The sequence below is a fragment of the Microplitis demolitor genome, chromosome 4 (genome assembly GCF_026212275.2).
Source record: "Microplitis demolitor isolate Queensland-Clemson2020A chromosome 4, iyMicDemo2.1a, whole genome shotgun sequence".
Taxonomy (NCBI): Eukaryota; Metazoa; Arthropoda; class Insecta; order Hymenoptera; family Braconidae; genus Microplitis; species Microplitis demolitor.
The window spans coordinates 1,940,851-1,963,101 of NC_068548.1; the positions used below are offsets into that span (position 1 = coordinate 1,940,851).

A 22,251-nucleotide genomic window follows, 5' to 3' on the forward strand; every position below is an offset into this window, starting at 1 on the left:
ACGAATTTAAAAAAGTGACCTTATTAAAATGTTTTAAGTCTGCAAATTTTTTTTCAATTATTTCCACGGAAGTTATCAAAAGATTAAATTAAACTCGCCGATCCATTATTTAATAAAACGGAACCAAGTTGAGTAATTTAAAAAAAAAATCCCGGAAATTGAATCAAGTTTTCGCTTTCCTAAAAATTCAAATTTTTTTCCCACACTCAAAAAAAAAATAATAATAAATGTCATGTTATTAAATTTACTGAAAAAAAAAAAAAAAAAAAAAACAGCTCATTAAATAAAAACAATCTAGCTGAATGTATAAGAAAAATAATTAAGTTCCCCGAGGTTATACACATTGAATGTCTTGATCTTGGTTTCATCTCCTCTCTTCTCTTCTCTTCTCATCTCTTCTCTTTAGCAGTAAATAACATACAACTATGGAACTAAGCAGCGTAGTTGATGTGTTGAGCCAACTTTGTCAATCACGTGCGCAGTCTCATCTTATAATTTACCCAACTCCCTTATATACACGCCCTTACAATCCCTTCCCTTATAATATTCATCCTTTCCACCCCCAACCCCTTCTGCTTCATATATCTCATATATTTACATCTTCCAGGTTTAAACAGAAATTTAAATTTCCCATTATCACACGATAATTAAACATTTAAAATAAAAGTTAATATTTTTATTTGCTAGCTGGTTGGTTTAAATTTATTAGCGAATAATGGACCAGAACAAAGACCCATGAAGAATTATGGAATGAGGCGTTTCACGATTGTTAAGTGGAATAAGTGTGCGGTATGTTGTGGTAATATATATATCTATATATATATATATATATATGTTACCACCACCACCACCACTATCACTATCACTATCACTACAGACTACGACAACTACAAATGTCGTGACAACACAACTACTGACTACTGACAGACTCAAAGAAGCATGCGCTAAAACTCAGGATACCCATAGCACGATACTTTTACCACTATTCAAACCCGCTCTGTCAACCCGCGAGTACCTCAAGCTTCGTTTGAAAAAAGAAATTTTTTTAAATTTAAATTTGAATTTTAAAATTAGTAATTTTTGATTAATTTTTTTTTTTTTTCATATAAATATATATATGTTTGTATGTATATATGTAGGTATATGTATTAATGATTGGTTGATTAATATAAATGGTTCAATCAACAAGTGTAACATTTAAAAGTTTGAGTGTGTGTAAATAGTGAAATATTTAAACGGTGTTTCAATTAGCGGGAAATAAAAAATTTGAATCAATCAAGTGAAAATAGTAGCGGGTAAAATAAAAGTTTAAAAAGGTGAATTAAAAAAATATATGGAAAAAGAGAAAAAATTCAGATCGTTAACCACTGCGTGTATAAAAGCTCGAGTAGTCGTTCGAGGCCACGGAGATTAATTAAGTCGCGAGCCAATTAGTTTCGTTTTTAAATTTACTGCCAACCAAAAGACAGGGAAATTAATACGATTTATTACTGAGATTATAATAATAATTATTTATATATTTGAGATGGTCATAATTGATAAATATGTAAATTAATATATTTGTAATACAAGATGATTAAAATGAATCTCGTACTACTTAAATTTATTTTTCTTGGATTTTTAATGGCAGGTAAGCAATTAAATTTTTCTTTTTTTTTTTTTTCTTAATTAAAAATATATACGGTAATGACGTTTTATTATTTTAAGGTATTTATGCATAATAATCATAGTAATAAGAGATAAAGAAATAGTTTTATATATGTATATATTTATATATATGTTGAGGGTGTAGCTACGGGCCAGTCAAAAGATTATCCCCCATAACGAGTTCCCAAATGAGTGCAAAAGCGCGCAAGAGACTCAACTCTACTTTATAAATATATATATATATATGTATATATGTATATATATATATGGAGAAATATAAAGAGGCTTGGACTGTATGTATATAGTGAGAATGCTTAAGTAGCTATGCTTTGGGATTTAAAAAAATACAATATTTAAAAACTAACAATGAAATATTATCATGGTATTAAACTCAAATTTTTTTTTTTTTGAATAAAAAAAAAAAAAAAAAAATTGTGTTGGGTATTTTTTGTTTAAAAATGAGAATTGGTCATTTTGGCGGTTTTTTTAAATTTGAATTTTGAATTTTGAAATTGGGAAAAAAAGGCGGGAAAGTTTTGAGTTTTTTAAAATTTGTTTTTTTTTGGGAAATATATGAAATTATAGAGACCCGCCCATAAAAAAGTTTATGAATGCTTTCAATTTAAGGTTTTTTTTTTTTTGAGGTTGATATAAAAGTTGAGAGACTTGAGACTGGGTAATTTGTTTATGAAAACTTTTGGTCTGGATGTCCACTAATATGACGAAAATTTTAATTTAAGTTTTAGATTTTTTTGAAATATTTTTTAACTGAGGTCAAGTGACGTCAATATTTTTTTTTTTTTTTTTTTGAGATGAGAAATTGAATAGTGGGGGGTAAAATGAGTCGAGTTGAATTTAGTTTTTTTAAATTGTCAATACAAATATTTTTTGTTTCTCGGAAATATTTAATATGGGGGTAAAATGGGTCGTATCAAACTTAAAAAAAAATTTTATTATTGCACCGAAAAAATTCAAAAAAGTGCTGAAAAAAAAATAGAAACTTGATTTTAAAAGTTAAAGTTGAAACTGCCGCGAATTATTAACAAGATTCAAAAAGTTACAGTAATAAATAAAAAATGTATACTCTCTCCCGTTAAAAATGAAAAAAACCATCTGCCCCTGTTTTAAATAAAATGTTTAACACTCCTTGTCCTTACAATCGACATTAAATTTAAAAAAAAGGCCATAGTTTTTTTTATAGATAAATTTATAGCCTGAATTTTTACAAGGACCATTAATGTCTTAAATACAATTGGCACACAAAAATACTCTACTTATTCAACTCAACGATCGTAATATATTTAAAATACTGGCATTGAAACATAAAATAATAAAATACATATATATATATATATATATATCCTGGTATAATTTATATCTATACTTATATTATTACATATATAATAAATTAAACTGTAATATTTCACAAAGCTTTAAAATTATTTGATGAGTAAACTGTAGCGACTATAAAAAAAATTATATATATATATATATATATATATATATATATATATACAGGAAAAAAATATAAGGAAGTTTACTTAAAAATATGAGTTAAAATAACTAAATTCATACTGTAAACTTAAAACGCTATTGAAATTGTGAGTGTTTACTATTTTGAAAATTAAATTTTTTTTATATTTAGTAATTTTTATTATTTGATTATGCTAATAAAAATAAACTGCATTAGTAAACTGAAATTTTACTATTCCATTTCTGGAAAAATAAATTTATTACAATAAAAACATCAATAAGGCCCATTTTACCTCCTATTGAATAATTTTTTGAAATACAGACTTGAAGAAGACCCATTAACCCCCTCGAAATACCTTATATATAAGGCCCATTTTACCCCATAGAAAATATATATTGGTTATAAAAATTAGTAAGGCCCAATTCACCTCATTGGATAAATTGTTGCTATACAAATCTCAATAAGGCCCATTTACCCCCACTACGGGAAATAAAGATTTATACTGGGGATGTAGTAAGGCCCATTATACCCATTAGTAAGGAGATTTCGTCATACAAAATATAATAAGGCCCATTTACTCCCTACAGTAGATTTTATTCGATAAAATGTAATAAGACCCCGTTTGCTCCATAGTAAGAAGATTTTTGTAATTAAAGTGTAATAAGGCCCATATATCCCCACTACATTAAATAGATATTTGTACTACAGAATGTAATAAGGCCCACATACCCCCACTACAGGAAATATATTTTTTAACTACAGACTTGAATAAGGCCCATTTACGCCATGCCCGAACTAAAATAAATAGATTTTATATTACAGAATGCAATAAGGCCCATTTTCTCCTTAGTAAGCAGATTTTTGTAATACAAAATTTAATAAGGCCCATTAACCCCACTACAGGAAATAGACTTTTTCACTACAGAATGTAATAAGGCCCATTTTACTCAACACTAATCAAATGTTTGTTTACTACATTTGATAAGGCCCCTATTAAAAACTATGTTGCAATGAAAAATTTAATAATGCCCTTTTTCCTATTGAATAATTTGTCGTATTAAAGAAAATTCGTACTACAGATTTAATAAGGCCCATTTACCCCTCCCCTAACTTACTGTAGTAAAAAAAAATTTTTCAACTTATCACCCCAAAAAAATTTTCTTTTTCAATTCATAGTACAAAAAAATTTCTCAGCGCGTTAAAATTTTTTTGAAGAAAATAAAATTTTGGCGCCAAAAAGTCATTTTTTAAAAATAATAATTGACATTCTGTAATTTTGACTATACATTTAATAATAAATAGTAAAAGTAATGCATTAGTGTGTTTTATTAGAATATATTAAATGTCATAATATTTTGGAGAATTGTTTTCTCCATGTATACATATATATGCACATATATATCAGGATAAAAAGAATTAAATAGAAGCAAAAGCGCGGAGAAAATAAAAGCTATGAGAGTAAAAAAAGACACAAGAGCAACTTGAAGTGTATGAGTTGAGAGTTGGGAGTACAGAGTGAGATAAAAAGTTGCCTACTGTAAAAGAAAAAGAAAGATAATGAGGGTAAAGAATAATAGGAACACATATATATGTACGTAGGGGAATAATGCTAATAATAATTAACAATAAAAATCAGTAATTGAGGTGCACCGTTATACGTGAAATTAGTATTGTTTATTTTAAAAAAGAAAAAAAAATACGCAGACGTATTCATGTAACGTTTTTTTTTTAATCGCGATTATTTTTTCATTGGTACGCGTATGTAAATATATATGAAAGCTTTCTTCCTTGATTCCGCTGGAGGGTAGACGTGACTTGCGCTACAGTACACTAGAGTGTAGATGGAGATGGAGATGGAGTTCCACGGTAACATGACTATGAATGGAAAAACAATAGACATACATTGACGCGCGTATATAACTAGTATAGAAGCGGTTGTGCTCTGGTTCCGCTATTAAAATAACTTTATGGTATGCTTCCGTTCTTTTAATCCTCAATAAATAACTTTGTCTGATGTCGACTGATATGGATGTTGATATTTATTTTATTAACTGACAATCATTTTTTATTGCTGCCTCAATGGAATTTTTATTGCACGTGGGCACTACTAATTAATGGTAATTACTTTTTTTGGGCTGCTTATAATTTAGGCAGATGGTGGTTTTATTGCCCGACCATTTTCACGGGGAAACTTGGGGTTTATTAATGACTCAGTTACGGAGTTATAGTTTTTTTTTGGTATATGTATGTAGGGGAAGGGGGAAGGGGGAAGGGGAGGGTGGGAAAAATGGGACCGATAAGGGAAAAATGAAATTTTGTTCAATTTCAGGGAAAAAGTCCCATTTGGAAAATGGGCCTTATTGGAATATTCAAATTTTTTGCTAGACAAGTTAATTCCCGAGGGGTAAAATGGGCCTTATAAAATTACATTAAAAATATTTAATGATAAAAAAATTACTCAATAAAGAGAAAAATGGGCCTTATTCAAAGTTTTTTTTTTCAAAGTTATCTATGGGGGTAAATGGGCCTTATTAAAATTATATTAAACAAATTTTTTAACTACAATTTCAATAGGAAGTAAAATGGGCCTTATTTAAATTTTTCATTGCGATAAATTTTCTGATAGGAAATAAAATGGGCCTGAAAATTGTTTAAAAGAATAATTCAAATAAATTATCTATTGGGTGGAGGTAATGGGCCTTATTAAATATATATTAAAAATTTTTTAATACTACGCTGTATAACAGGAAGTAAAAAGGGCCTTATTCGAGTTTTTTTATCGCAATGTATTTTATAAGGGAATCAATGGGCCTTATTGAATTCAGACTAAAAATTTTTTAATACAAATTATTCAACAGAGAAAAGGGCCTTATTCATTTTTTTATTACAACACATTGATTAATAGGGGTGAAATGGGCCTTATTACATTTAGTTTACAAAAATTCACTTATTAGAGGGTCATAGGGCCTTATAAAATTCTGTATTCCAGCAAATTATTTATAGAAAGAATGGGCCTTATTAATTTTTGTTTCATGAAAAATTATTCAATAAGAAATGAAATGGGCCTTATTAAATTTTGTAATGTAACAAATTATAAAAATAGGGGGTAAAACGGGCCTTATTAAAATTGTTATTTCAAAACTCAATTCACTAGGGGGTAAAATGGGCCTTATTAAATTTTGTAATGTAACAAATTATGAAAATAGGGGGAAAACGGGCCTTATTAAATTTATTATTACAAGACTCAATTTACTAGGGGGTAAAGTGGGTCTTATTAAATTTTGTTTTATGAAAAATTATTCAATAAGAAATGAAATGGGCCTTATTAAATTTTGTAATGTAACAAATTATAAAAATAGGGGGTAAAACGGGCCTTATTAAAATTGTTATTTCAAAACTCAATTCACTAGGGGGTAAAATGGGCCTTATTAAATTTTTCTTTACAAAAAATCATTCAATAACAGGTGAAATGGGCCTTATTAAATTTTGTAATGTAACAAATTATGAAAATAGTGGGTAAAACGGGCCTTATTAAAATTGTTATTACAAGACTTAATTTACTAGGGGGTAAAATGGGCTTTATTACAACTTTGTAGTACAAAAAATTCCAAATATGGGGTAATATGGACCACATGAAAAGTAATAAATTAGGGTTTGAAATTTGAATGAGTAGTAAAAGTAAATAAATGACCGTACAAAAGCAAAGTATTTGATTATTAGTCTGAGCACACGAACTATGTGTTTGTAACAGTAAGCAATCGTAGGAAATTGGAGAGCAATTATCCTTGGATAGTGGTGTAAGAGCCGAAATAGGGATCGTGGTGAGAAACTCGCCACAGGAATACGTTATAAGCATTCCTTATTCCTGTCCAGTTAGCCTTGTTCTTCTCCAGTTGTACTAACCGTTAGATAAGATTGAATTGTCTGATTAATTTGTACTCCACTTCTAATTGCTAATTTAATCCTCCTTTATTTTTTTTCTTTCACCTTCAGTTTACTTTTATTTTTGTCGAGCGAAGAAAAATAAAAGAAATGGGGAAAAAAAACTCTGGCTAATTATTTAAATTATTCTCAAGCTTCATAATTATTTTTGTGTTAACATCTTTTTAGTTGGCTCTTTGGGTATCGATTGAAAAACAAAAAAAAATATTAAATTAATATTCATGAACTAAAACCCGAGGTACGGTAATTTGAAATAATAGCCAGGGCGTAGTCGAGTTTATTAATTTTTAAAATTGAAATTAATTACCAGAAAACATTTCATACATTTTTTATACACCACTTTATTATTTAGGCTCGCAGTATTATTGATTTTCAAAAATAATTTCATTAATATTTTTACTTATGGAGATTTCGAATATGGGCGTCGCCCATAGTCTTGCAATTTTCGAATTATTTGGTTATTTTCGAATTGTTTGACGAATTTTAATTATTTGTGAGTTTTATAATTATGATGATAATCCGAAGTATTCGCGAGTGTTTTAATTATTGGTTGATTTTCGAACTATTCGTAAGTTTTAAAATTAATTCGAGAATTCGAATTATTCGGCAATTTTTGAATTTTTTTAGTTTTGGAACTTTTAAAAGTTTGGATTATTTTTGAGTATTTAAATTATTCGAAGAATTCGAAAAATTGGTCAGTTTTCAAACTATTCGAGTTTTTGAATTATTCGTAAGTTTTCTCATATTATTCTAAAAAGACGAGCTATTCGAAAATTTTCAGACTTCATAAATTTTCGAATTATCTCGAGAATTCGAAAAATTGGCCAATTTTCGAACTATTCGAGTTTTCGAATTATTCGTAAGTTTTTTCATATAATTCTAAAAAGACGAACTATTCGAAAATTTTCAGACTTCATAAATTTTCGAATTATCTCGAGAATTCGAAAAATTGGTCAATTTTCGAACTATTCGAAAGTTTTCGAACTATTCGAGTTTTCGAATTATTCGTAAGTTTTTTCATATAATTCTAAAAAGACGAACTATTCGAAAATTTTCAGACTTCATAAATTTTCGAATTATCTCGAGAATTCGAAAAATTGGTCAATTTTCGAAAAATTGGTCAATTTTCGAACTATTCGAAAGTTTTCGAACTATTCGAGTTTTCGAATTATTCGTAAGTTTTTTCATATAATTCTAAAAAGACGAACTATTCGAAAATTTTCAGACTTCATAAATTTTCGAATTATCTCGAGAATTCGAAAAATTGGTCAATTTTCGAAAAATCGGTCAATTTTCGAACTATTCGAAAGTTTTCAAACTATTCGAGTTTTCAAATTATTCGTAAGTTATTTCATATTGTTCTAAAATGTCGAATTATTCGAAAATTTCCAAATTATTCATGAATTTTCGAATTATCTCGAAAATTCGTAAATTTTCGAATTATTCGATTCGAATTTCCATCAAATTTTTCCCTTCTAATAAATTATAAAAAAATTACTACAATAATTTACAAATTATTCCATTACTGTCAAATAATTCGAAAATTGCCCAAACCCCCATAAATAATTCGTATTTTCGAATTTACGTCAAAACCCAAAATCAAATAATTCGAATTTTCCGCCAAATTTCCACTCCCCCATTCAATATTTTTCCCGAAATTCAATTTTCGAAAATATCCTCATTGATTTCCATCTGCACCAAATTTCGTCTTTTCTCAAAAAACCCAAAATTACATAAAAATAATTAATTTATCGATTATCAATAAATAATTAGTTAAAATCCCAACAAATTTTCGTCATTGCGACGAGATAATTCTCTATAAAAAAAAATTACTCGATTATTTTCTTTAAAAAAAAAAATTTTCAAATACAATAAAGTTGATAAAATTGAAATAAAATCCTCCTATCAGCGCAGAGCTCTTGAGTATCAATTGAAAAATTTTTTAATTACGCCGACTTTCTCTAACAGAAATTTAAGGGCGTCGCCGTCTTGCTACGGAGTTACAACGAACACTTTTATTCATTAATTATAAATAATTGGTGACAGAAAAAATTTTTATATTTTACCGCCTGATCAATTGAACGTGGAATTGAATTTTAAAAAAATTTTTTTTAATCGACTGATTAAAAAGTTTGTAAAGATAAATTTTGACGGCATTAAATCTACAAAGGGAGAGTAAATATTTTATTAAGATGACGCAAGCATTTAGTAGATAATATATGAAATAAAGTATATATATATATATATATATATATGTATATGTATATGTATATGTATATATAAAGTAAGAGCGGGTTAATTTGGCTGAGTTTCATTAGCTCTCATCGTCAATATGAACGCAAACGACTATGGCGACCAACCACTTGACTTCGAGATGACCCACCCACATCTTATATCAAGACAATTTAATGGTTTTAATCCAACTTGACACAAGTTCCCTTTCATTATTATTACTATATTATATAGACGTATAAAACTTGGCAAATTGAACCTTGGTTAAATTACTACAGATTAATTACTCAAAATTTTTTAAGTTTATAATTTTAAATTTAAAAAAAAAAAAGAACAAAAGTTTTGTGTTATGAGAAATTTCATTAGTAATTAGCAATTGGGGGTGGAATGGGTCGGGAGTCAAAAATTTTAAAGTTTGTGATAAAAAAAATTTTGTTATTGGGGCAAAATGGGCAACTGAAAAAATTATTTAAAAAAAAAAAAGGAAATTTTTTTTAATTTTGATGTGAAAATTTTTGTTGCAAAAAATTGGTTACTATGAGGTAAAATGGGACGTGGAAAATTTTTTATAGTTGGGGGTAAAATGGGTTATTGAGAAAAAATGAATTTTTTTTGGAAAATGACAAAAATTTTTTTTTTAATTTTAAGTTACAAATTTTCGTTACAAGAAATTTATTATAAGGGGTAAAATGGGTCATTTTTCAAAATTTTTATTGAAAAATCTACTGAGGGGTGAGTTGGGTCATTTATTTAAATTATTTTTTAAAAAAATTTTAATTCAAAATTTTAATTGCAATAAATTGATTTCCTTGGGGTAAAATGGGCCGTGAAAATTTTTTTATAGTTGAGGGTAAAATAGGTCACTGAGAAAAAATTAAATTTTGTTTTTGGAAAATGACAAAAATTTTTTTTTTAATTTTAAGTTACAAATTTTTGTTAAAAAGAAATTTATTAGAAGGAGGTAAAATGGGCCATTTTTCAAAATTATTATTGAAAAATTTACTAAGGGGTGAGTTGGGTCATTTATTTAAATTATTTTTTAAAAAAATTTTAATTCAAAATTTTGATTGCAAAAAATTGATTACCTTGGGGTAAAATAGATCGTATGTCCAAATTACCTCGAATTAATCACAAATATGGATAATTATAAAAATTAATGATTAAGAGGTGAAATGGGTCATTTATTAATTTTATTTTTTAAAAATTTTAATTAAAAAATTTTTATTACAATAAATTGATCACTAAGGGGTAATATGGGTTACTTATTTAAGATATTAAAAAAAATTTTATGGCGATAAATTTATTACTAGGGGAAAATAGACCATGTGTTCAAATAACATCGAATTAATTTTAAAAATTGTTACCAATAAAAATTAATAAATAAGAAGTAAAATAGGACGTGTGAAAATTTTTTATTACTCAAAATTAACTACTGAAGTTTAAAATAGGCCGTTAAAAAATTTATATTATATTATGATGAGTAAGTAAATAGAGAAAATGGGTCATGTCATAATTATTTTAAAAAGTTAACAATTAAAAGACAAATAATAAAAAAAAATTAATTTACATCAAAATTAATTAATAAGTTATAAAACAGACATGACCGAAGTACCAAAATTTTAAAAGTTTAAAAAAATTTCCGAGAAAAAATTAATTAATAGTAAGCAAAACAAGTGGTATATTTATTAAAATTAATTAATTAAGTAAAAACACTTGATAAATAATGGTTAAACTTTGTCCAAGTATTAAAAGTTAATTAAAAGTTGAGTATTTAATCCTTTGATTATTTGTCGCCGTAAATATTATGAATAATAATAATAATAATTATTATAATAGATATGAAAAATAATAAAATAAAATTATAGATTAAAGCCAATATAGAGTATAATTAAAAAAAATTAAAAGGGTTGAGCTTCGGCACATACACACTCGAACTAATTGGCCGTCTTGCACGCAATTAACTGATCCGAAAGAGCCCCATATGGTTAATACGCACTAATGTACATCTACGTCGTAATAATCTTATGTTATATACTTTTTATAACCACTTAATATATATATACATATACTTAAATATTAAATGTCGTCCGGGTTTCTGTTCCTACATATTTAATACAGGGAGAGCCGGGCAAAATAGGACACTATTTCTTAACAAAACAATTTTTTTTTGTCTTCTGAGTTTCTAGATAAAATTTAGGGTAAGTTGGTCACTGAGTAGTGCGGCCATTGAAAAATTGACTAAAAATTATTTTTGTTTACTGAAATTATACATGGAAAAAAATGATGCTCAAAATTTTGAGTTTTTAGTTTATTTTTGACTTAAAATTAGTATACTTAATACTGATATCAAACCAGGATCTTTATATATATTACAAAATGGCTATTATTTGAATTAAAATTTGATACACAGAAGAGCTAAATTTGTAATTTCGTATATTAAAATTAATATGAAAAAGAATCGATAAATTGGTATTTACAGTTATTACTATTCAAATAAACATACAACAAATTTAAAAAATGAGGAACTGAAAAATTAGTAAACGTACATATTAATATATAAAGATCTAGTATACGAATTTTTCATTTTATTATTTACTACTTATTCAATATATGTATATAATAAATTAATTTATAATAACGAATAAATAACATTTTATATTAATTATAAGTCAATGGGATAGAATTTATAAAATAAGAGTTTAAAATTTTTGGTATTTTTATGAGCAACAAAATCAGTATCTAGTATACTAATTTTTCATTTTATTATTTACCACTTATTCGATTTATGTATATTGTAAATTAATTTATAATGATGAATTAATGATATTTTAAGCTAATAATTGATCAGTGATATCGAATTTATAAAATAAAAGTTTGTAACTTTTGAAATTTTCGGCGGGAAAAATTAGTATCTAAGATAGCAATTCTTAATTTTACCAATCATTACTTTTTAATGGATTATGCCATAAATTAATAAACTTTCACTAATAAGTCAGGTATTATACCTAAAAGTAATAATATTTAGTTACTTTTTGAAATAATCGACAGTAGTTTTTACGAATTTACTCAAATTAGTAAACTACTTTGCATTAAGCACATAATAGTACTAATTATTGATAACAGATTAGACTTTTTACTATTATTTATCAATTTTTAATATTATATTTTTTCCGTGTAAATAGTAAGCAGTGAAAAGTAGAAAATTTATTATTATATAAATTTAAACTTTAATTGCAAGTTATGATCGATAAATTAATTACTTTTACTTTTTGTAGCAAATGTATGATATTAAATTACAAATTGTTTTTTCGAGAGCTAAAGCAAACAGTTGGTTCATTTATTTTCATTATTTTTTTTTTTATTAAATCATAAATATTCGATAACTCATATTTATTTAAATTAATTACATTTTAAAATTAACTTGGATATATTTAATATATATGAGATTTTTAAAAATTGTTATTTATATTAATTAGCAGACAAAAAAAAATAATAGCTTGGATAAAAAGTATAAAATTTTATTTTATATTTATAGTTTATGAAAAAATAAATAAAAAAAAAATTTTTTAGTTTATTTTACCCCTAAGTTAATTTTTTTACAAACTTGTAATAAAGTAACAAAATTTTTTTTGTAAATTTTCAAATTTTAGGGTGACCAACTTACCCTATATATTTTATAGACTACAAATAATTACAAAAAAAAACATTTTTTTGAAGTTCATTTTACCCCAAAATTAATTTTTTTGCGAAAAAAATTTTTCAAAAGTTCGCGCGCGAAATTTAAAAATTCAAAAAATGACCGAAATGCAGCGGAATTATTTTCCCTAGTTTTTTTTTCCTCCACCGCAATATAAAAATATATATACAGATATATTTGTATGTATATATATAATTAAGCAATATAAATGTATATATGGAAGTAAAAACGTAAAATAAGAATGGAAGGAGATAAAAAAAGTATTAAAGAAAAATTTATAGATATTAGACGAGTATCGTATGTAGATGAGAGATATAAATGTAAGAAAGTTTGGCTCACTTTTAACGTGTCTGCAGATGCCAGCTAGCCAAACTAGTATGTTTAAGTCTACGCCAATCACCGCATATTATACTCAATGGTATAGCGGCGGTGGCATGGCGGCGATGGCGGCTGGAGAACTCCCGGCGTCGTCCTTACCGCACTGCCAATAGTAATTGTTACGCTATTGTACCTCCTGTACTTGATTTAATTATTCAACGGTAAAACATATACATAAACCTCGTTAATGAAGCTACATCATTAATACCAATAATTATTAAATGACTCGAGCTCAAGATTTACTCTCTATTTTCAAATAAAATAAATTGCAAAAAAATAAATTTATTTTATTGTTTAGATTATAAATATTAAGTAATCTTTTAAATGTTACAATTTAATACGTGACCTGTTGCACAACTCCCAGGCTTAAATGCTTAACTCTTTATTGTATATATGTATATATATATATATATATTTGCTATAAAATACTCGGGGATTAGTATAATAATGTATGGGGATGCGACGTCGCGAATTCAATGCCATTTAATTCCCTATCAATTACCTCAGTCATTATTTTTTTTTTTTTTTTTTTTTTTTTTTATATGGAAATTTTTTGAATTTATTAATTTTGGTGTCGAGGTTATGGGATTTTTTTTATGGAATTTTCGGAAATTTGTAGTGATTGAGTAGGGGTGGGAAATTGGGGGGGGGGTAAGATGGGTCGGGTGATATGAAAATTTTATGAGAAATTTTGGGAATTGTTGGAAAGATTTTTTTGATTTTTTTAAATTTAAAATTTAATTTGAATACTTTGGGGATAAGTTACTTTTGTAATGGGGAATTTTAAGGGAAATTTAATAAGGAATTTTATAAAATTTAAATGGTTTCTTTATTTTAATTAGGGAGTTAAAAATTTTTATTTTTTCCCGCCAGTACAAAAATTATTTTTAATTTTGATATTAAAATTTTTGTAGCATGGGGTAAAATGGGCCGTGCGAAATTTTTATTAGTTAAGGGGTAAAATGGGCTACTGAGAAAAAATGAAAATTTTTGTTGGAAAAAACAAAAATTATTTAAACTTTTTGTTATAAAAAATTTATTACCATGGGGTAAAATGGGCCGTTTATTAAAATTATTGAAAATGTTACTAAGGGGTGAGATGGGTCGTTTTATAAAATTATTTTAAAAAAAATTTTCCGTCATTACCGTTTTATATTTTTTTGAAAAAAAAAAAGTAAATCAATACTTTAATGAATAATTTGAATTGTTGAATATTTAAAGGAGCCCGGGGTAAATCCGCAGAGCTAAAGGTACCAGAAATAGTGGATCCACGTGAAGAAAAAGTAATACTAGAATGCAACTACAATCTCGACGGCGAGGAATTGTATTCGGTTACTTGGTTCAAAGATGGTAATGAGTTTTTTAGGTATATGCCGAGTGCAATGCCAGGAAAATTACACCAACAGCAACAGCAACAGAGGCAGTCATTGTCAAGTACCAGAGGCGCAGATCCAGCCTTAGCCGCGGCGAATTCTGTGGCGACTAAGGCATTTAATGTACAAGATGGGGTGGCGCAAGTTGAGTTGAGTGAAAGCAACGACAAACGTGTTGTCATACGACAACACTTGGGTGACAAGTGGATAAATGTAACCGGATCTTATGGTTGCCAAGTGTCAGGAGAGGCTCCTAAGTTTGATATTGTCTACGATGAGGCGGTTATTAATGTCGGAGTACTCCCACAGCGGGATCCAGTTATCGAAAATTTAAGAACTCACTATGATATCGGTGATATTCTTGAGGCTCAGTGCATTTCCGCCCCGAGTTACCCACCATCGAAATTGTCATTTCTTGTCAATGGTCAAGAGGTGATTGATCGTTTTAATTACATTTCAACTAACACTTTTTTTCTTTTTACTTTTACACTTTTTCTTCTTCCGCTCTACTAATTTTTTTTCTTTCAGTTGGAAAGAAAAATTTTTTTTTAATGGCGGGAAAAAAAAATTTAAAAAGTGAGAATAAAAATAATTCGAGCATTGAATAAAATTATAATATTTTAAATAAAAATATTCGATTCGAGATTATACGTAATAAAATTTTATTTTATGACTTGGATATTTTTTTCTGAGCGATAGTTATTTTTCGGATGTAACATGGGAGTTATTACCGGTGACATAGATATTTTTTATACGTATTATTTATTTGACGTTGTAATTTACGCAATTATTAATGCTGACGTTGGCTATGCTTGGGTGGGAATTTTTTAATTTAAATAAAAATTATTCTAGTCGCGTAGATGGGAAAGTTATGAATAATTTTTAAGTTGACCTAAATTTCAATATTTTGAGTTCGAAGAATTTTAAATTTGAAAAGTCCCGCGTAATTTAAAAATTGACGAATAATTCGAACTTTTCAAATAATTCGAAAAGTGAGAGGTAATTCAAAAATTTGAGAATACTTCAATTTTTCGGGACAATTCGAAAATTTACCAATGATTCGAATACTGATAAAAATTCGGACTTCAAATAATTCGAAAACTTACGAATAATTTGAAAAACGAAAAATAACTCAGAAATTCATGAATATTTCAATTTTTCAGAATAATTCGAAAATTTACGAATTATTTGAATACTGACAAAAACTCCGAACTTCGAATAGTTCGAAAACTTACGAATAGTTCGAAAAACGACAAATAACTCAGAAATTCACGAACATTTCAATTTTTTAGAATAATTCGAACATTTACGAATTATTTGAATACTAACAAAAAATCCGAACTTCGAAAAGTTCGAAAACTTACGAATAATTCGAAAAATTACAGATAATTCGAAAATTTCAATTTTTCAGGATAATTCGAAAACTTACTACTAATTCGAAAAATGACAGATAATTCAAAAATTTCAATTTTTCGGGATAATTTGAAAATTTACAAATAATTCGGACATTGACAGACATTTTGAACTTCGAATAGTTCGAAAACTTACCAATGATTCGAAAAATGACAGATAATTAAAAAATTTCAATTTTTCGGGATAATTCGAAAATTTACGAATAATTCGAACATTGACAGACATTTCGAACTTCAAGTAATTCGAAAACTTACAACTAATTCGAAAAATGACAGATAATTCAAAAATTTCAATTTTTCGGGATAATTCGAAAATTTACGAATAATTCGAACATTGACAGACATTTTGATCTTCGAATAGTTCGAAAACTTACAAATAATTCGAAAAATTACAGATAACTCAAAAATTTCAATTTTTCGGGATAATTCGAAAATTTACGAATAATTCGAACATTGACAAACATTTTGAACTTCGAATAGTTCGAAAACTTACGAATAATTCGAAAATACATAAATTGACAAATTCTCCAAATAATTCAAAAACTCACGACCACTCAATAAATTTAAATTCGAAAACGTTCAAATAATTTAAATTTTTCCCACCGAACTATTATTCGATCCCTCAGATTACTCAACAGTTATCCATCCATTTACCGATAATTGATCAGCAAATACATATTTTCTCGCCATTAATAAATTTTATTTACCAACTAAATAATTATTCAAATCAAACAAGACTCGAAATATTCCACCCTATTAACCACAAATCGATTGATTTAATTGTCAACTATTGCCGCTAAAATTAAAATAAAAATTTTTAAAATTTCTCTCAAATGCTTGTATCTAAAATTTGAAACATTTTCATGTTGTCCATATTCGATCTATTATTTTTATTGCTGTCTACTCCATCTGTATTGGTATTATTTATGTTATTGTGTTACATTTCGATGTTGACTTTTTTTTTCGTTATTTTCTTATTACAGGTGGAGAAATCATTGACGACACAATTCCCCAGCGTGGGTAACGTCGAGGGTAGTGTCGTCTCGACAACACGTCTTGGATTGTCAATGTCACTTAAGCGTCAGGACTTTACTGCTACGTCAGCAAGTCTCCATCTTGTGTGCCGATCGATTCTACCAGGTATACCAGGTGCCAAGGCCCGCGAGACCAAAGCGATCATTTTCCTTACTGCCAGCAATGAGAAACTTGCCCAAGAGGCACCGACACCCTTTTCTTCCACCGCCCACACAAATTATTCTCATTTAGACAACAATAAATTTTCCTTACTTATTATCATCACTTTTATCATCACCAAACTCTAGTCACCAAAATTTAAATGGACAAAAGAAGAAAAAAAAAAAAAAAAAAAAATTTGTAAATAGCTCAATTTAATTAAATAATCATTTTTTTCTCTCAATTGTAAGTTTTTTTTATTTTAAATTTAAATTTAATTCATTCCAGCTACGTTTCATCTGAATGCTCGAGCTCAAGCTCAAGTAATTCTTTAAATAAAAAAAATTCACTGCTAATAAAATCTCGGCGATAATAATAATAATAATAATAATAAATAAAATAAAAATATAAAAATGTAATGTATGAATTCTATATCCGTAAAACTTTTTTACGGTTTCGGGGATTTAGACAAGAGAGTCTTTGCTTCTGTGCTCGTATTCCCGAAATTGAAACGTGTAATCGTCGCAGCAGAAGCCAACTTCAAAAATTTAATTTTTTTTTATTTATTTTTATCTAGTAAATAAAAGTATGGATTTAAGTATCAATTTAAAAGGTAACTGGTAAATTTATATGGATTGTTTAATTGAGGTTTTAAAAGTTGGAAAAAGTGGGTGCGAATTATTCGAGCTTAGGAATTATTTGTGTAGAATCGAATAGTTGTGATTCGAAATTTGAAGAGACATTTTTTTAATATTATGGGAGTTTGCAAATTATTTAAAAAATTTTAGTTTTGGTTGAGTTTCGAATTATTCGAAGTATTCGATAATTGGGGAATTTTCGAATATTTTATGAGATTGAATTATTTTAAAAATTCGGTTCAATTTTTTAATTATTCGAATTATTTTAAGTATTCGAATTATTCGAATTTTTTTCATATTTTGGAAATTTTTGAATTATTCGAGCTTAGGAATTATTTGTGTGGAATCGAATAATTGTGATTCGAAATTTGAAGAGACATTTTTTTGATATTATGGGAGTTTGCAAATTATTTGAAAAATTTTAGTTTTGGTTGAGTTTCGAGTTATTCGAAGTATTCGATAATTGGGGAATTTTCGAATATTTTATGAGATTGAATTATTTTAAAAATTCGGCTTAATTTTTTAATTATTCGAATTATTTTAAGTATTCGAATTATTCGATTTTTAAATATTTGGGAAATTTTCGAATTATTCGAAGATTTTTAATATTCAATAATGCGTTAACTTTCGAATAATGCATGAGTTCGAATTATTCGAAAAATTAATTAATTTTCGAATAATTTCAAGGATTCGAATTACTCGTCAAATTTTTAATAATTCGTAAATTTTCGAATATTTCATGATATCGAATTATTCCAAGTATTCGAATTTTTTTTAAATATTTCAGAAAATTTCGAATTATTCGAAAAATTCCCAATATTAGTTTATTTTCGAATTATTCGAAGTATCTGTAATGTCAAATAATTCGAAAATTTTCGAATAATTTTAAGGATTCGAATTATTCGAATTACTCGTAAATTTTTCAACAATTCGTAAATTTTCGAATATTCCATGAAATCGAATTATTACAAGTATTCAAATTATTAGAATTTTTTAAATATTTCAGAAAATTTCGAATTATTCGAAAAATTCCCAATATTAGTTCATTTTCGAATTATTCGAATTAGTCGTAAATTTTATAATAATTCGCAAATTTTCGAATATTTTATGAGTTTTTTAATTATTCGAATAATACGTAAGTTTTCAAAATATTTTTAAATTTTCGAATAATGAGGAAATTTATGTATGATTCAAATAATTCATCAATAGATGAATAATTCGAATTAAATTATGAGATATAATAACCTAATTACTTTTAAAAATGTATAATTGGTTTAAAAAATTAAGCTGTCATTGATTATTTACAAGAAAATTCAAAGGGAACAAGATAAAAAATAAACAGTTCCTTAATATTTATACAGAAGGAAGTTATGAATTCTTAAAAAGTAGAAAAATTCTGAATGCAACTTCCGTAAAAAGATTTACTTAAAAATTCATAAATTCTTTCTTAATTTAAATTAGGAAACTATTCAAATATTATTATAAAATTCTTATTTAATTAACGTTAAAACGATATACAATTAAAGTCAATTACTGAGTACTTTTAAAAAATGCACTTATCAATTTCAAAATTTCTCAAATGCCCATTTTTTTAAAATTCAAATTTATTAATTATTTACTCTATTAATTAATAATTTTAAATTTGTCTGATGTCTGCTACATTAACCCTCATATTTAAAATTATGAATAAATAGAGTAAATAATTGCAAAAAAAATTTTTTTAAAAAATGCACTTATTAATTTCAAAATTTCTCAAATGCCCATTTTTTTAAAATTCAAATTTATTAATTATTTACTCTATTAATTGATAATTTTAAATTTGTCTGATGTCTGCTACATTAACCCTCATATTTAAAATTATGAATAAATAGAGTAAATAATTGCAAAAAAAATTTTTTTAAAAAATGCACTTATCAATTTCAAAATTTCTCAAATGTGCATTTTTTTAATATTCAAATTTATTAATTATTTACTCTATTAATTAATAATTTTAAATTTGTCTGATGTCTGCTACATTAACCCTCATATTTAAAATTATGAATAAATAGAGTAAATAATTGCAAAAAAAATATTTTAAAAAAATGCACTTATCAATTTCAAAATTCTTCAAATGTGCATTTTTTAAAAATTCAAATTTATTAATTATTTACTCAATTAATGAATAATTCCAATTTGCCTGTCTGCTGCATTTGAATCCATCCTAAAATTTCTCCCTAATTAAAATTAATAACCCGCTAAAAAATGAACAATCATCCCAACTAAAAAATTTTTATCTTTACCAGTGAATTTTTATCTATCGTTATAATTTAAACAGAATATTAAAGCAAAAGTTAAAAAAAAAAAAAAAAAAAAAAATAAAACAAAAATATTATTTTTGATATTGGACACGCAGGTGGCATAGGTGTTACGTGAGTTTGCATATGTGACTGGAATTAAAGCTGCGCGATAAAAGTAAGTACACAGAGCATTTAATATTTAAAAAACGAGTAAATTTTTTCTTTTATTTTTTTTTTTCTCTCCTTCTTGTGTAATATTTATTTTAATGTAAAAATAAAATTGCTTAGTGCAGGCTTATGTCGCATGATGAGTGCCCCGTACATATTTTATATACACATATGACGGTTATATATATATATGTATGTATATTAGAATAAAATATACCAAGACTATTGTCCGTAGTAGCTTAAACTGACGTGCAAAAGCTTTGGAATAGATGTTAGAGAGGATTTTGAAAGCAGGGACCAGCAGCAGCCAGCGCTTTTGCCAGGTACCAGCCCCAGCATCAGCATCAGCACCAGCACTAGTACTAGTACTAGTACCAAAACCAGTACCTGTGCTAGTACTGGTACTAGTGTTAGTGCCAGTACTTGTACCAGTACTAGAAGCAGTTGCCAGCAACAGAATTGGTAGCCTGTGGCTGTTTAACTCACGACAACGTGCCTCCCATACAATTCTACTCTTGACTCGCCAACTTGCCGGCACCCACAGATATGCCTCCAGCAGTTCATACATACATATGTGCGCTAACGTACACATTACACAACCACACCCACACCCACACCCAGCTTTGGCTCTGATTCTACACTAGTTATATGTAGGATTGGAGGTACGTTGCAAGTACTTGAATGCCTATAACCAGCCACCAACTCGACTCAACTCTATTATAATGGAGATGGAGATGGAGAGGATTTTAGTCAGTCACCATCTACTACTGCTACTGCTACTGCTACTGCTGCTGGTGCTGGTGCGACTACCAAGACAAACTAAATAAACCACTTAGACAAAACAATAATAATGAGCGGGACAATTATTTCGCCGTTGATTTTTTTTTTTTTATGATTTTTTAGTTTTTTTTTTTGAGGAATTTTTTTGAGGGATTTATTGGGTAGAGTGGAAATGGTAGGGGTGAGTTTTGGGGGTAATATGGGTCGGGTGATTATGGGGTTCTGGGGCTGAGTATTGGAATTGAAGATTTTATGGGAATTTTTGATATTTTAAATTTGAATTTTTGATGGGGGATGTTACTTTTGTTAGAGGTAATTTTAAGGGAAATTTAATGAGGAATTTTATAAAATTTGAATGGTTTGTTAATTTTAATTAGGGAGGAAAATAAAAAATTTTTAAATTCAAAAAATTTGTTTTTTCCCGCCAGAAAAAAGTTCATAAAAAAATAAATTATTTCCCGCCTAATTAAATTTAACAAATAATTCAAATTTTAAAAAATTCCTTATAAAATTCGCTGCAAAATGACCCATAATAATAATAGTTTCTAATAATTATTAAGTAATTAAAACTCCAGTCTCACTAAATTGAATTTTTTAAATTTGAAATTTAATTCAAATATTTCTATTGCTCACAAATTACTTTTATCAAAAATTTTCCCAGAAATTCTACAAAATTTGAATAATTTCTCAATTTTAATTAGAAAAAAAATTAAAAATTTTCCCGCCTTAAAAAATTCCTTTTATCTCCCATCCGCAAAAAAATTCCTCCCCCATTACTCAGCCATAAATTTTCAAAATTCCTCATAATCCCCATCATTAATTCCTCCATAATTTTTCAAAATTCCTCATAATCCCCATCATTAATTCCTCCATAATTTAATTAAATACCAAAAAATTCCAACCACAAAATTAATTACCATCAAACTTTCTTCCAATTAATAACTTTTCCAATAAAAATTAATGATCAACCCCCAAGTCATAACACGTCAAAAAAAACCTCAAAAAAAAAAAAAAAAAAAAAAAAAAAAAATAAAATAAAATAAAATAAAAAAAAAAAATTC

General features: G+C 26.9%; 1 protein-coding gene across 1 annotated transcript; it reads left to right on the forward strand.

Moving 5' to 3' along the window:
* The first annotated feature begins 1,007 nt into the window (after positions 1-1,007).
* Positions 1,008-17,506, forward strand: LOC103571485 (uncharacterized). Its single transcript, XM_008549660.2, has 3 exons — positions 1,008-1,630; positions 14,592-15,175; positions 17,139-17,506. Exons 1-3 carry the CDS (start codon positions 1,573-1,575, stop codon positions 17,475-17,477), a joined length of 981 nt encoding a protein of 326 aa, XP_008547882.1. The 5' UTR covers positions 1,008-1,572; the 3' UTR covers positions 17,478-17,506.
* Positions 17,507-22,251: the final 4,745 nt, after the last annotated feature.

Coding starts and splice junctions, on each gene's coding strand:
- LOC103571485 (XM_008549660.2), top strand. CDS start 1,573: ATGATTAAAATGAATCTCGTACTACTTAAATTTATTTTTCTTGGATTT. Junction 1,631..14,591: donor TCTTGGATTTTTAATGGCAG/GTAAGCAATTAA, acceptor GAATATTTAAAG/GAGCCCGGGGTAAATCCGCA. Junction 15,176..17,138: donor TTCTTGTCAATGGTCAAGAG/GTGATTGATCGT, acceptor TTCTTATTACAG/GTGGAGAAATCATTGACGAC.